The sequence below is a fragment of the Coffea eugenioides genome, chromosome 2 (assembly GCF_003713205.1).
Source record: "Coffea eugenioides isolate CCC68of chromosome 2, Ceug_1.0, whole genome shotgun sequence".
Lineage (NCBI taxonomy): Eukaryota > Viridiplantae > Streptophyta > Magnoliopsida > Gentianales > Rubiaceae > Coffea > Coffea eugenioides.
The window spans coordinates 23,510,120-23,522,855 of record NC_040036.1 but is presented as its reverse complement, the minus strand read 5'-3'; the positions used below and the strand labels follow the sequence as shown (position 1 = coordinate 23,522,855).

General features: G+C 33.9%; 2 protein-coding genes across 3 annotated transcripts; both read left to right on the top strand.

Annotated features, from left to right (window-relative positions):
• Positions 1–5,298: 5,298 nt before the first annotated feature.
• Positions 5,299–8,132, top strand: LOC113759284. Its single transcript, XM_027301852.1, has 5 exons — positions 5,299–5,656; positions 5,744–6,390; positions 7,323–7,416; positions 7,851–7,908; positions 8,069–8,132. The coding sequence occupies exons 1-5, from the start codon at positions 5,299–5,301 to the stop codon at positions 8,130–8,132; spliced, it is 1,221 nt and encodes a 406-aa protein (XP_027157653.1).
• On the top strand, positions 7,013–11,963 carry LOC113763222 (tubby-like F-box protein 8). Of its 2 annotated transcripts, none has more exons than XM_027306969.1 (6): positions 7,013–7,416; positions 7,860–7,908; positions 8,660–9,121; positions 9,298–9,385; positions 9,886–10,018; positions 11,126–11,963. In XM_027306969.1, the coding sequence occupies exons 3-6, from the start codon at positions 8,774–8,776 to the stop codon at positions 11,832–11,834; spliced, it is 1,278 nt and encodes a 425-aa protein (XP_027162770.1). In that variant the 5' UTR covers positions 7,013–7,416; positions 7,860–7,908; positions 8,660–8,773; the 3' UTR covers positions 11,835–11,963. The 2 variants fall into 2 exon arrangements, with proteins under 2 accessions (XP_027162770.1, XP_027162772.1); XM_027306971.1 differs by having other exon boundaries at positions 7,851–7,908.
• The last annotated feature ends 773 nt before the right edge of the window (positions 11,964–12,736 follow it).

Below are 12,736 nucleotides of genomic sequence, written 5' to 3'. Positions count from 1 at the left end.
AATACAATCATTAGGTTGTAAACTGAGTCGAGTGAAATCCAACTTTAATTTTAATTTAATCGAATCGAGTTTTGATTTAATTTTATCTAATTCAAAATCAAGTTCGAACTTGATGAGCTTTCAATGTAAAATTCGAGATCGAGTTCAATTTCAAATTCAAGCTTAGTCGAGTTTGTATCCGAGTCTACTCAAATTTAAAAAATAAAAAACAATTATTCCATTTTTTTTAATGAATAAAATAGTCATTTTTCTTTAATAAATAATAAAAATATTATGTATATATGTAATTTCAGTATTAAAATGAAATTATATATAGACTATTTTCCTTAATAAATAAAAAAAAATATTAGGGATACATATATGTAATTTTACTATAAAAATAAAATATATACTCGAGTCGATTCACGAGTTAACAAATTGAGTTTCTTTGTGTTCGAATTGAATTCGATAACTTAATTTTGGTCGACTCGAACTCGATGCTAACTGAATTCGAACTGAACTTTAATCGAATCGACTACGAGTAGTTTGCTTCGTTTGCAACTCTAATAACAGCATGTCAACTTATCGTGAAATTTTTCGTCTCAAAACAAAGAAATAGAAAATAATTAAAGTAATGACAGGAAAGCATGAAACAAAGGACTAAAGACGCACTCTTTCAATTCAGTTGATAGTAAAACACAATTCTATTATGTTATCTTGTCATAGGAATGTGTGACTAAAATAATAGTAATGCAGACACTAAAGCCGCAAGTAGTTATGATGATTGCCGAATTCGACCACGTACATAAGCAAAATGTATCCAATATTCAATCCACACAACACAAGATTTTGGAATTTTCACCATCAAGTACTGTTCCCTTAGGTTGTTTTGATTGATGACTTTTGAGGCTTCAATATTCCGGTTGTGACAATTGGCAGTCAATTTCTTGGTTTTTTCTAGGAACTTTATATGGATATGGATAGCTGCAAAGTACGTGAGCCGTTATCGGCTAGGATTAATTTGTAGGCTGATGTTTCCACAGTTTAATTTAAGCGTGAAAACGCTCCAGTACAAAAGTTTAATAAGTTGCTCATTGCGGATTTCTTGAGGAAAATATTATTTACAATTCATTTTTTGTTATCTACACTCTCACTATTTATTTTATCATATAATTTAATAAATAAAATTTATATGATTAGAATGATAGTGAGAATATCATTAACAAAAATGAGAGTGCAAACATTTCCCTTCCTTAATTTATTGTCTAAGAAGGGCTCAGCGTGACCGCCAATCTGCAACCAACTACTTTCAGAGTAGTTGGTCACCACATATTCTTATGGGATGGGAGATCAAAAGTTCAAATATCTTGGTTACGATCCAAAAGTTACCACTTAATGTGGTTTCTTTTAAATTCATATGGGTGCCTCTTCAATTATCGTTTCGAAAAAAAAAAAAAAAAAATGGATGCCTCTTGCACCCGTATGGTCCGATGGTAATTCAGTTTCTATTGATTCTTCCATAATATAGATTAGAACAGGAGTAGAAATAGATGTAAATGATGATAATAGACAAAAAAAAAAGAGTACTGCCGGTCTGCCACTAACGGGAATTAGTCATCTAAGACGTGGTAGAGAATATCTGAAATAAGAAAAAAGGAAAAAGGGAGTGTTTGGATACAAAACTTATCCCAAATAATATTTCAATCGCATCATAAACACATTTTTCAATCCACCTTTTTATATTTCCAACCATCACATCACAAAAAGTGCTACAGTAATTATTCCAAATAATATTTCAAATAATACCCTATCCAAACAAACCTAATTATAGCTGGATTAGTGCACAATTATGAAGCTTGAGTTATATCGCATATATTTGTAGTATTCTTTTGGATGAACATCAGCAATACTAGTAATAGCTGGATTAGTTGGCAAATGATGCAACACACCTCCCAAAATTGACTAGCACCAGATAAAGTTTTAAATTCGTTTACTACAAACCGTCCATTATCATATTATTATTTCAACATATAACAGAGATTCCAATTAAGCATATGCCAATTGGCATGCACCATGCAGTAATCGGGTCTTGATACCATATTCTGCAATTTCTAAGCTATTAATTTTTTACAAGTTAAAGTCATGATGATCTGATGGCGCACGTAAACATCTAGATATACTAGAATAGTTGAGGATTTTTTTTTTGTCTTCAGTTTCTTTAGAAGAAAAATGATGTGCCGATGAAATATAATGAATCAATATGTATTACTACAGGAGAAACATATATTTGTTTGGACAGCTGATTATTTTCCCAAGTGTTTGGATTGTAAATTATTTGAGATATTTTTACTGTAACATTTTTTGTGATGTGATGTATGTGAGATAAAAAGGTAATTGAGAAGATAAAAAGGTGTATTGAAAATTGTACTGGTGATGTAAGCAAATATAATTGGACAAATAATTTCCTGTCCAAATACACTAATCTTATATTATTGGACTGGACGATAAAGTAGAAGAGATTGTAGGTGCGAGATTTTGAATCCCACTTAATAAAAAAGAAAAGAAGGAGAAGAAGAACGAACACATGACTGACTCGCTCGCTAATGTATGGTGGAAATTGGAATGTGGCTCTTTGAAGATGATCCAAACTGCATGTTAGGTGTTTGAAATATCAAGGCAAAAGCAGTGAGCTTTTCAGATGTATTAGACAATGGGGCTGCAAACTGCACATTCTTTGGATGCTTAGGCTGAGACTTTAGTTTTGAGAATTTGGTTTCACTTTTCCACCACTCCACTTTTGTTGATTGATGGTCAGTGCAATCAAAGTCAAGGAGTCGTTTGTTTTGTCCGTCTGCAATCTGCGTCTGTGTTTTGTCCATCTTTCCTGTGATAAAAGGGTCGCGGCCGAAAAGTTGAAAAGTAAACCAGTAATTGCTCGATGATAAAGGATAATCTTCTTGCTTTACAAATTGAAGCACAGATATAATAATAATAATAATAATAATGTGCTTCAAAAAGGAGATTATCCTAGTACAGAAGGCAAACGTCGGTTGCAGTAGTGTATGATCTTTGTCAATTCCATGAATTTTTTTTATTTTCACTTCTTACTTTTTTTTTTAAAAAAAAAATTTGATTCAAAGAAAGACTCTAAAACATTACACTGTAAAATATAAATACGTGTCACATATGCAGGAATTTAAACTTCAATTCTTACACATTCGACACGCGCTCATACCTGATAGTGCATCCTCAATATACACAAATAACCCTCGCAAATTAAAACAAATTCATTTCACAAAATCCAAATAGTTGTGAAGCGATTTGTGCCCCGTGAGTTATTATGGGTATTAATTATATGCAATTAGAAGATAAAAAAAAATTAACACCACGTTACATATATGGAAAAACAGTTGAATGTCCGTTACACTTGATATTTATACTTCTTTTTATTGTAGAGGGACATTTCGCATTTGTGCTACAGACATATATCTTTCTATCAGCGTTGTTCGTAGACAATTAAATCGTAACGCATGATGCCAAATCAACACCTCAATCTCAATACTTAATGTTACATTGAAAAACATGAATTCAAATGCTATTCCAAATCAAAAGTTTCTTTCTTCCTTTATCTTAAATCCATCCGATGTTGGGATATATTCAGAGTTTTATTTTTGTTTTACCTTTTCTACGTCGGTATTACAATAATATTGCATCATAATTTTTTAAGGTAATCAAAGATTTTTTTTTTTTTTTTGAAGAATTGGCAGGTAGCGACGAAAAAAGATGTCTGCTGTGCAAATCTTCCCTTAGAGCGACTCTTTGATTGACAAGAGGCAGAAGTGACAGAATTGCAATCTACATAGACCCAAAAAATGAGCCAAAGAAAACAACTTCCTCTGATAAATTTCTGAGCGAGTTGAAGTCTATGCAATTAATGTCTATATAGTATATATAAAGAAAAAAGCATTGGGTTTTGTGTAAAATTTTTTGTCACTTTTTAGAATTTTAACTTTACCCTCGCAATTATTTAATTATATCTTTATTACCTTATTACATATTATTCATATTGTCAATTAATGTAACCATAACTAATTTTCACCCATAATCACCCACTAACAATAATGTAACCACCAAGTAACTAAAATTCTATTAAAAAAAACTTTTAAAAAATCGAAGTTTTTCTGTTTATGAAAATTTTATACTAAATTCTTCCGTATAAAAAGTGATTGTTCTTGCATTGCACACATATCGGACCTATCTTTATCACTAGTAATACTAATAGGATTTTTATAATTAGCATATACTAGAATTCGTTAACATACTTAAAGTCATTTAATTTATTAAATGAATATGCATAATAATTGTTGCACCCTCTATATTTAAACACTTTCTCAACTAATTATATTTTTTCTAAAAAAAATTAACACCTCAACCCTTCAGGATGAGTACCTGCTGGGTACCTATTAGTCAAATCATAACAGTAAAGTCACACGCTATGGTTGAAAGACGAATTAACCTATTCGATGATCAAATAAAGTTCGATTCACTAAGAGTTTATTCGAATTTAATTCGCTAACTAATCAACTCAAACTTGAACAGTATTTTATATTCACTAAACTTTCAAACTGAACTCGAGTATAGCTTAATTAGTATAAAATTGGAACTTTACTTATAAAAGGTTCGACTCGGTAAAAGTGCATTTGAGCTTAGATGATTTAAATAACTAAACTAAAATTGTGAACAAAATTTTAAACTCATTAAAATAATCAAACAAATTTCAACACTAGCAATGGTTGTAGCCATTTCCTGGCACAATTTGCTGCCAAACTAGTTAAGAATATTGAATGGAAAAATAATTTTCCAACGTGGCTAATAAATCTAGCAAGAAAGGATATGGGATAGCTACCATTTTTGTAATTAATTCTTGTATTATCAAGTGTTAATCGCTCTAAAATGTTATTGTTGGAAAAAAAAAATTTCAACACTGGCACGTTCAATTTAAGTTGTCTCGTACACGCTCGACACCAAACCGGAAAAAGTCAAAAAACGCCCTGTTTGGTCATTGCTTGGTATCCCAGCTTTCTGATCACGTAGTGGCCAATGACGGAGCCAAGGGGGGGCAGAGGGGGGCCATGGCCCCCCCTAAGTTTTGAGAATTTTAATTCATAATATGTAAATATGTGTGTAAAATAAAATTGGCCCCCCCTAAATTTTTTCAATTTTAGTTTATATTATGAGAGTTGATATATATATATATATATATATATATATATGAATTAGTCATCTTTGAATGGAATGGCCTGCAAGCTTTAATTTGCCATGATATGTCCATATGCCTATTACATTCATTGTTTGGCTCATAGGCTTCAACTTGCTTTAGTTGCAGTTTCTAGAGAAGTAGCTTCTGTTCACCAATTCTTCTCCAATTTAGTTTTCATTATCAACATTGTTACTGCATCTAACAAACGTAATGATGAATTAAAGGAGGCTCAAGCAATTGAAGTTGCTACTAAGATTGCTAATGGTGAACTTGAAACTGGAAGGGAGCTTAATCAAATTGGCACTTTAAAACGAACTGGAGATACTCGTTGGGGTTCTCATTTGGATTCTATTTCTAGTTTACTGAAAATGTTCAATGCTACTTGTGTGGTTTTAAGTAACATTGCAGTAGATGGAGGTTCATACTCTTAACGTAGAGATGCAAATTTTGCTTTGAATCAGTTGTTATCCTTTAAGTTTGTTTTCACTTTGCATCTTATGAAAGACATTATGGAAATTACTCATCTTCTTTATATAGCATTACAACATAAATCTCAAGATATTTTGAATGCAATGCATCTTGTCTCAAGCACAACAAAGCTACTGAAGACTTTTCGAGATTCGGGATGGGATGATTTCTTGGTGAAAGTTAAATTATTTTGTGAGCAACATCAAATTGATATCCCATGTATGAATGCTCAATATATTGCAAGACGTGGTAGATCTCGAAGTCATCATGATGAGATTAGTGTGGGGCATTATTATCGAGTGGATATATTTCTTGCAACAATTGATTATCAATTGCAAGAGTTACATAGCAGGTTTAAGGATCATACCGTGGAATTGCTTATTTTGAGCACTGCTTTAGATCCTAGAAATGGATTTATGCTGTTCAAGATTGATGATATTTGTAAACTTGCAGAGAAGTTCTATCCAAATGAGTTTATGGAGCAAGAACTAGTACGTCTAAGAATAGAACTTCAACATTTTGAGCTCGACATTCCAAATCATCCTGAATTGCAAGAATTATCTGGTATTAATGAGTTATGTCAAGGCTTGGTGAAGACAAGAAAATCAGTGATATATCATGTTATTGATAGATTGATTCGACTTGTTCTTACTCTTCCTGTATCAACTGCAACTTCAGAGCGGGCATTTTCAATTATGAAAATAATCAAGACAAAGCTCCAAAACAAGATGGAAGATAATTTCTTGAATGATTGTCTAACTGTGTATATAGAAAAGAAGGTTGCTGAAAAATTTAGCAGTGATTCAATCATAGATGAATTTAGTTTTATGAAAGAGCTTAGAGCTCAATTTACTTCTAAGAAAAGATGTTGAAATTTCAAAGTATGATAACATAACTTTTATCTTTTTTTAATTGAAAATAGTTACATTTATATTACAAGGTTATATATATATATTGCATAGGTGACATATTGGAGAGCATCTTCTCATAATGTGCAAATTGGATGGTTTGTGATGTTATAAGATATTTAATCAAAGGGTATCTTTTTTGTTATGACTGTACGGTATATTTATGAATAGACATGCCTTTATAATTAAATTTAATATTTGATAGTTTTAGATGTTATATATTTAAATAGAAGAAAATTATTTTGAACATAATAATTAAGATAATTTTATTAGGAAAAAATTTTGGCCCCCCCAAAAAAAAAATCCTGCCTCCGTCACTGGTAGTGGCCAAATATAATAGGCCTTTGCCCATTTCACCTAATAAACAAACAATAAAGCATGCAGGGACTCTCTCTTTAACTACATATCTTTAATATGTACTCCATTTTTTTTTACTACTAATTCATTTTCTTTTCTCCTCCTTTGTTCTTCTTCTTGCTTATCTCTCTCTGGTTCGTTGAACTACATTTAATGGCACTTCTGAGTCCGTGTTAAGGAAAGAGAGAGATAGTTAGTATGTGAATGTGTGTTCTTGTGTGTGTATTAGTGTGTGTGATTGGAATAGAAGGTGAAAGTGGGTAATACAACCAATATACATGTAACTGGGGGGTCTGACCCACTTCTTATTTTTGTGATCTGCTTCTGCTTCTTCTTCTGGGTTTGAAAAGTTTATCAGAAAACTTTCCCATGTGAATGTGAACAGAGACAGAGAGAGAGACATTCATTCATTCATTCACCTGGGCTTGGCTGACTTTCTTTCAGGTACAGATCTATCATCCCGTCTTTCTTTGGCCTTTTTCTTCTTCAGATCTTAAATTAATGCTCTGTCCATCTCACGCTTGCGTCAAGTTCTTATCTTTATTCTTTTCTTCTACTTAGAACCTTTTTATCACTAATGGCTTTCATTTTGTGGTTTGAGTACAATCACTGTAAATATTTTTCTACAAGTGAATTTCTTTTTCCTTGGTTAGAGTCATTTTTGACTTTTTTTTTCTATTTTCGCTTAATCTTTTGGGTCAAAGGGGGGATCATGGGATTTTAGGCTGCGTATTAAAGTTTGAATTTTGAAGCCTTTTTTGTATTTTTAAGTTTGGTTGGCTTAATTTATGGGGGAAAATTTTGGTAAAGTTTGTGGCTTTTTTGGATTTCTAGCTTCGATTGGTAAACCCTTTCGACAATTAATGTTATTTTTGTAGTTATTGCAGATCTTCAAGGAGTTACAAAGCCTTGTTCAGTTTACAGCTCTTTAGAAAGGTGAGTTTTGGCCAAATGTTATTGCAGAATAAATGTCGGAATAATAACAGGTTTTGCTAGAAAGAGACATGGATGAAACCTGTAGGCACTAACACTACTGAACTGCCGAGGCCATGTTTGGTTTAGATTTGTAATCTGTAGTTTGTTTGGCTTGATTTAGATTAATAGTCCTCAAGAGCTCTACAACAATATTGGTAAAGAACCAAGTTGCTGATATGTTTTAAGGTTCCTTTGTTGAAGCAGTAATTTTTTTGATGCTCTTGTTGATACTGTTGACCTCTGTGTTCATATCTTTGTAGGAAGTACTCAAAATCCCGTAACTTGGGTGAGTTATGGAGATTCTTGAATTATTTCTTCCTAGAGTGGAATTGCTTACCTTAACTAGTATCAGTTTGGAATTGTTACTTGTACAAGGAAACATATGTTACTTACTCTCAAACAGAAGCACACAATAAATCTGTACTTGTATATATGTTTGACCCCGAGTAGCTGGTTCTCAACTTTTCTCGTGTGAGTGGCAAAGAGGGAGCTTATCTAGATCTACTTTAATAACCTATAAAAGTTTCATCTGATACAAGTTCTGTGATCTTTTTCACTTTGTGGTCCATGTGAGGCTGCCTTTTTCTACTACTCTTTTTCTTTTCTGTTCTTTTCTTTTCTTCTATATTCTTTTTCTCTTTTTACCTTTCTCTTTTCCTTTTGGCTACTAAATTTTGTGGCTGAAACATGATTTTCTTTTGCTTATTTCCAGTCAGATTCACATGTCAAGTGGGAGATAGTAAATTGGAAAAGAGGCATATCCAGAGGCTAGAGAATAGTATTGGTTATTTGTCACTTAAGTTCTTGCCTCTACATTGGGAACTAGATGTCGTTCCGCAGTATAGTTAGTGATGTAAGAGATAGTTTTGGGAGCCTATCGAGACGGAGTTTTAATGTAAGATTACCTGGCCATCATCGGGGGAAGTCTCATGGTTCATTTCATGATTCAAATGAACAGCCTTTGGTAATTCAAAACAGCCGTTGGGCTAATCTTCCACCGGAGCTACTCTTTGATGTAATTAGAAGGCTAGAGGAGAGTGAGACTACGTGGCCAGGGCGTAAGCATGTCGTGGCTTGTGCTGCCGTATGCAGGTCATGGAGGAGTATGTGTAAAGAAATTGTAAAAAGTCCAGAATTTTGTGGGAAGCTCACTTTTCCAGTTTCTCTTAAGCAGGTATATTTGTTTCTTTTTTCTCATGTCTCAGCCATGCAATCAATGGCATGTTACTTTTTACATTGAAGTGTTACCTGAATTTGGCAATTCTTTTGATTATCTTTTTGCTCTACAATGTAGTATACAACATTAAGTAGCTTAACTGATACTGAGTCTTCATCCATTTGGTTTTCCAGCCAGGGCCACGTGATGGAACTATCCAGTGCTTCATCAAAAGGGATAAATCTAATCTAACATACCATCTTTTCTTGTGTCTTAGTCCTGGTAAGCATTACTTTCAGCCCTTGTACTAGAATCTACTTTTGCTTTAGAATGAAGATCTTTGTTGAATGATCGAGTTAGTTTTCGCTATCAATACTCCTTTTCGTTTTGTTTTAAAATCTGATATTCAGTTCAGGAATATCTAAAGCACAAAATTCAGTAATAATTTCAAAGTAATAATTCAGGAATTGCCTTCTTTCAGTAATAATTTCAAAGTTGCAGTTTAAGAAGGAAAACTTGGAGAGACAAATTTAGGGACCACTTCATTTTTACACCATATATGTGAATGTTTTTCCAATGTCTATAGTTGCTACTGGTCGCAGTATTTTACTTGTATTTGTTGCATGTTATTTGAATGTTTAATTTACTAACTATTGCATTAAGTATACTTGGCTAGCCTGCAAATGCATGGAGTTAAATTATTCTTTTACCGCAATATGTGTGCACTTAAGTTTCTTCTTTTGGTTGGTTGTGTTTAACTGTGATTGCAATTGAATTTACAGCTTTGCTAGTTGAAAATGGTAAGTTTCTTCTCTCCGCAAAACGTACTCGGCGAACTACCTGCACGGAGTATGTTATCTCAATGGATGCAGATAACATTTCGAGATCAAGCAGCACATACATTGGAAAGCTAAGGTTTGGTCCATTTATTCCTTTGTACACGTTTAGTGTTCTGAATTGCCTCAAAACTGAGAGGTTTTTCAGAAGTAAAGTTAGATAAATAAGAATTGGATTCTTTCAGAAAATTCAAATGTCCAGCATCTATTTCACTCTATCTGAAACTTGCAGATTCCTGTTTCTTATTGTTCTTCTGCTCACTTAGCATATTCTGGGTATTTTGCATCAATAGAGGCTTTTTAGGCCAAACACCATTGCTAAAATTTTAATTCCAGACAAAACAACATCCCCATTCTTGAAAAGAGGCATCAAAATAAACATTATACTAAATTAAGCTAAAGTCCCCCAATTTTTTTAGGCTATAAGATATTATCTTCTTGCAACATGTGAAAGGTAAATTTTATAGACTTGTGCAAAGGGTAATCTCTTTGAAGATTTGTGGCAAGTTCAGAAAACCTACAGGTAAAAATTAAAAGTCACGGTTTGCGAGAGTTTGTACAAAAGCACATAAACAGATTTCTGGTCAGAAAATGGTTAATGAAGTTCTTTTTTTTTGGGGGGGGAGGGGGTGTAAGTGGGAGATTTCGAACCCGAGGCCTCTCACTGACGCTCCCTCCCTCCATACCCCACCCAACCCATCTCTCCCCTCAACTCACACTTGTTGGTCATAACATGTTATAATATTTTGATAAGCAGCAAACTGGTCGGTAGCTTTCTTCTCTCCAATCTAATGCTGACCTGTCATAGAGGGTTTTTGTGTTGAAATTGAGTTGGTTTAACTGATATATTAATGTTTTGACAAATTTCCAATGGAATTGCTACGATCTATATCCCGATATTTTTGTGTACGTGAGGAAGATTTCTTGTATGGATCTGCAATGCCTTAGACCGTAGTTGTCACTGGGCTGCTTGACTTTCAGTCAATTTGGTTTTCTGGCATTTGCAACTCTATGGATTCAACTAGTTCAAGGGATTATGCTTTTATATGTCATCGTAAATGTTGGTTTTCTTGCTAGTTTGGATTTCTTTATCTCGTTAAAGCTTGAGACACCATTTTTTTCAATTTGATGATGCATTTTTAGTACTCCAATGTGATTTTCTTCTGCAAAATCTTTTTTGTTGCAGATCAAATTTTCTTGGCACGAAATTCATAATATACGACACGCAACCTCCGTATACCTGTACAAATGTCCCTCCACCTGGGAGAACAAGCCGCAGATTCTATTCCAAGAAGGTCTCTCCAAAAGTGCCAACTGGAAGTTATAACATAGCTCAGATCACATATGAGCTAAATGTGCTGGGAACACGGGGTCCACGGAGAATGCATTGTGTAATGCAATCAATTCCAGCCTCGGCACTTGACGCTGGCGGAACGGTACCGGGCCAACCTGAGCTCCTTCCAAGGTGTCTGGAAGACTCGTTCCGGAGTATTTCTTTCTCAAAATCTCTGGATCATTCTACGGAGTTCAGCAGCTCAAGATTTTCTGATATTGGTGTGCCGGGAAATGAAGATGAGGAGGGTAAGGTCAAACCTTTAATCCTCAAGAACAAGGCACCTAGATGGCACGAACAATTACAGTGCTGGTGCCTAAATTTTCGAGGCCGGGTAACGGTGGCATCTGTCAAAAATTTTCAGTTGATCGCTGCCACCCAACCAGCTGCAAGTGCTTCAACCACCTCCCAACCAACTCAAACTGACCATGACAAAATCATCTTGCAGTTTGGCAAGGTGGGCAAAGATATGTTTACCATGGATTACCGCTATCCTTTGTCTGCATTTCAGGCTTTTGCAATCTGTTTGAGTAGCTTTGACACGAAATTGGCTTGTGAATAGGTTAAAAGATTAGGGTGTTATAACATATATATGCGGCCAAAGACAGCATGGTCGCAACGCCTTTATGTTCGCTCCATTGTATCGTAACTTTCTCATCATCATCATTAGAATTCAAGATTTGTTGTTAAATCTGTTCTGTGACTTGATTAAAATCTCTCAAGACACTCGTCAAGATACCTCTAGGCACTCGGACCATTTTAAAAACAACTCTCTGCGCCTCTGCATCTTCACTTTCTAGTTTTAACATCATAATGCCCTTGGCTTCAGTATTTCTTTGTCAGCTTGTTCTTATATTTCGTCCTCCTGGTGTGAAGAAAGAAATGTGCAACACAATTGCATGGTTATTAGGAAGGCTTTTCTTGTAGGCCTGCATTGATAAGGAGAGAAATCAGCTGGTAATTTTAGGCGGGGAACGCTATGAAAGCTACGATATATGTTTGTTAAAAAAGTGCTATAGGAGGGAACGCTATAAAAATAGATTAAAAAAAAAAAAAAGTGCTACAAGTATTTCAATTATGATTGTGGATATTAGCCAGGTATTAGAAGATGCGATGTTAGCTACGTTCCTATATTTCAATTATAACATGAAACTGGAAATGTCATCATTCAACTCATTCAACATGAAGAAAATGGCTCTACTTATTTTCTAACCTACTTGACGAGTTGACGTTGTGCTCCAAAATTGTTGTATTATAGTTCAAAGGGTAAAATACAAAAAACACCTTGTGATTTGCAAAATGTTCAATTTAACTTTCTCTAATTTGAAAATCTATACTATAACTCCATATGGTTTCAACTAAATTGAAAATTGCACGGAAAGTATCTAATTTAATGGTTATACATGAAATGTCAATATTGTCCCTATATAAATGAACCCCTATGATTTGTCGAATATTCAATTT

Coding starts and splice junctions, on each gene's coding strand:
- LOC113759284 (XM_027301852.1), top strand. CDS start 5,299: ATGATATGTCCATATGCCTATTACATTCATTGTTTGGCTCATAGGCTT. Junction 5,657..5,743: donor TAACATTGCAGTAGATGGAG/GTTCATACTCTT, acceptor ATCTTATGAAAG/ACATTATGGAAATTACTCAT. Junction 6,391..7,322: donor CAACTGCAACTTCAGAGCGG/GCATTTTCAATT, acceptor GGGTTTGAAAAG/TTTATCAGAAAACTTTCCCA.
- LOC113763222 (XM_027306969.1), top strand. CDS start 8,774: ATGTCGTTCCGCAGTATAGTTAGTGATGTAAGAGATAGTTTTGGGAGC. Junction 9,122..9,297: donor TTCCAGTTTCTCTTAAGCAG/GTATATTTGTTT, acceptor TTGGTTTTCCAG/CCAGGGCCACGTGATGGAAC. Junction 10,019..11,125: donor ACATACATTGGAAAGCTAAG/GTTTGGTCCATT, acceptor TTTTTGTTGCAG/ATCAAATTTTCTTGGCACGA.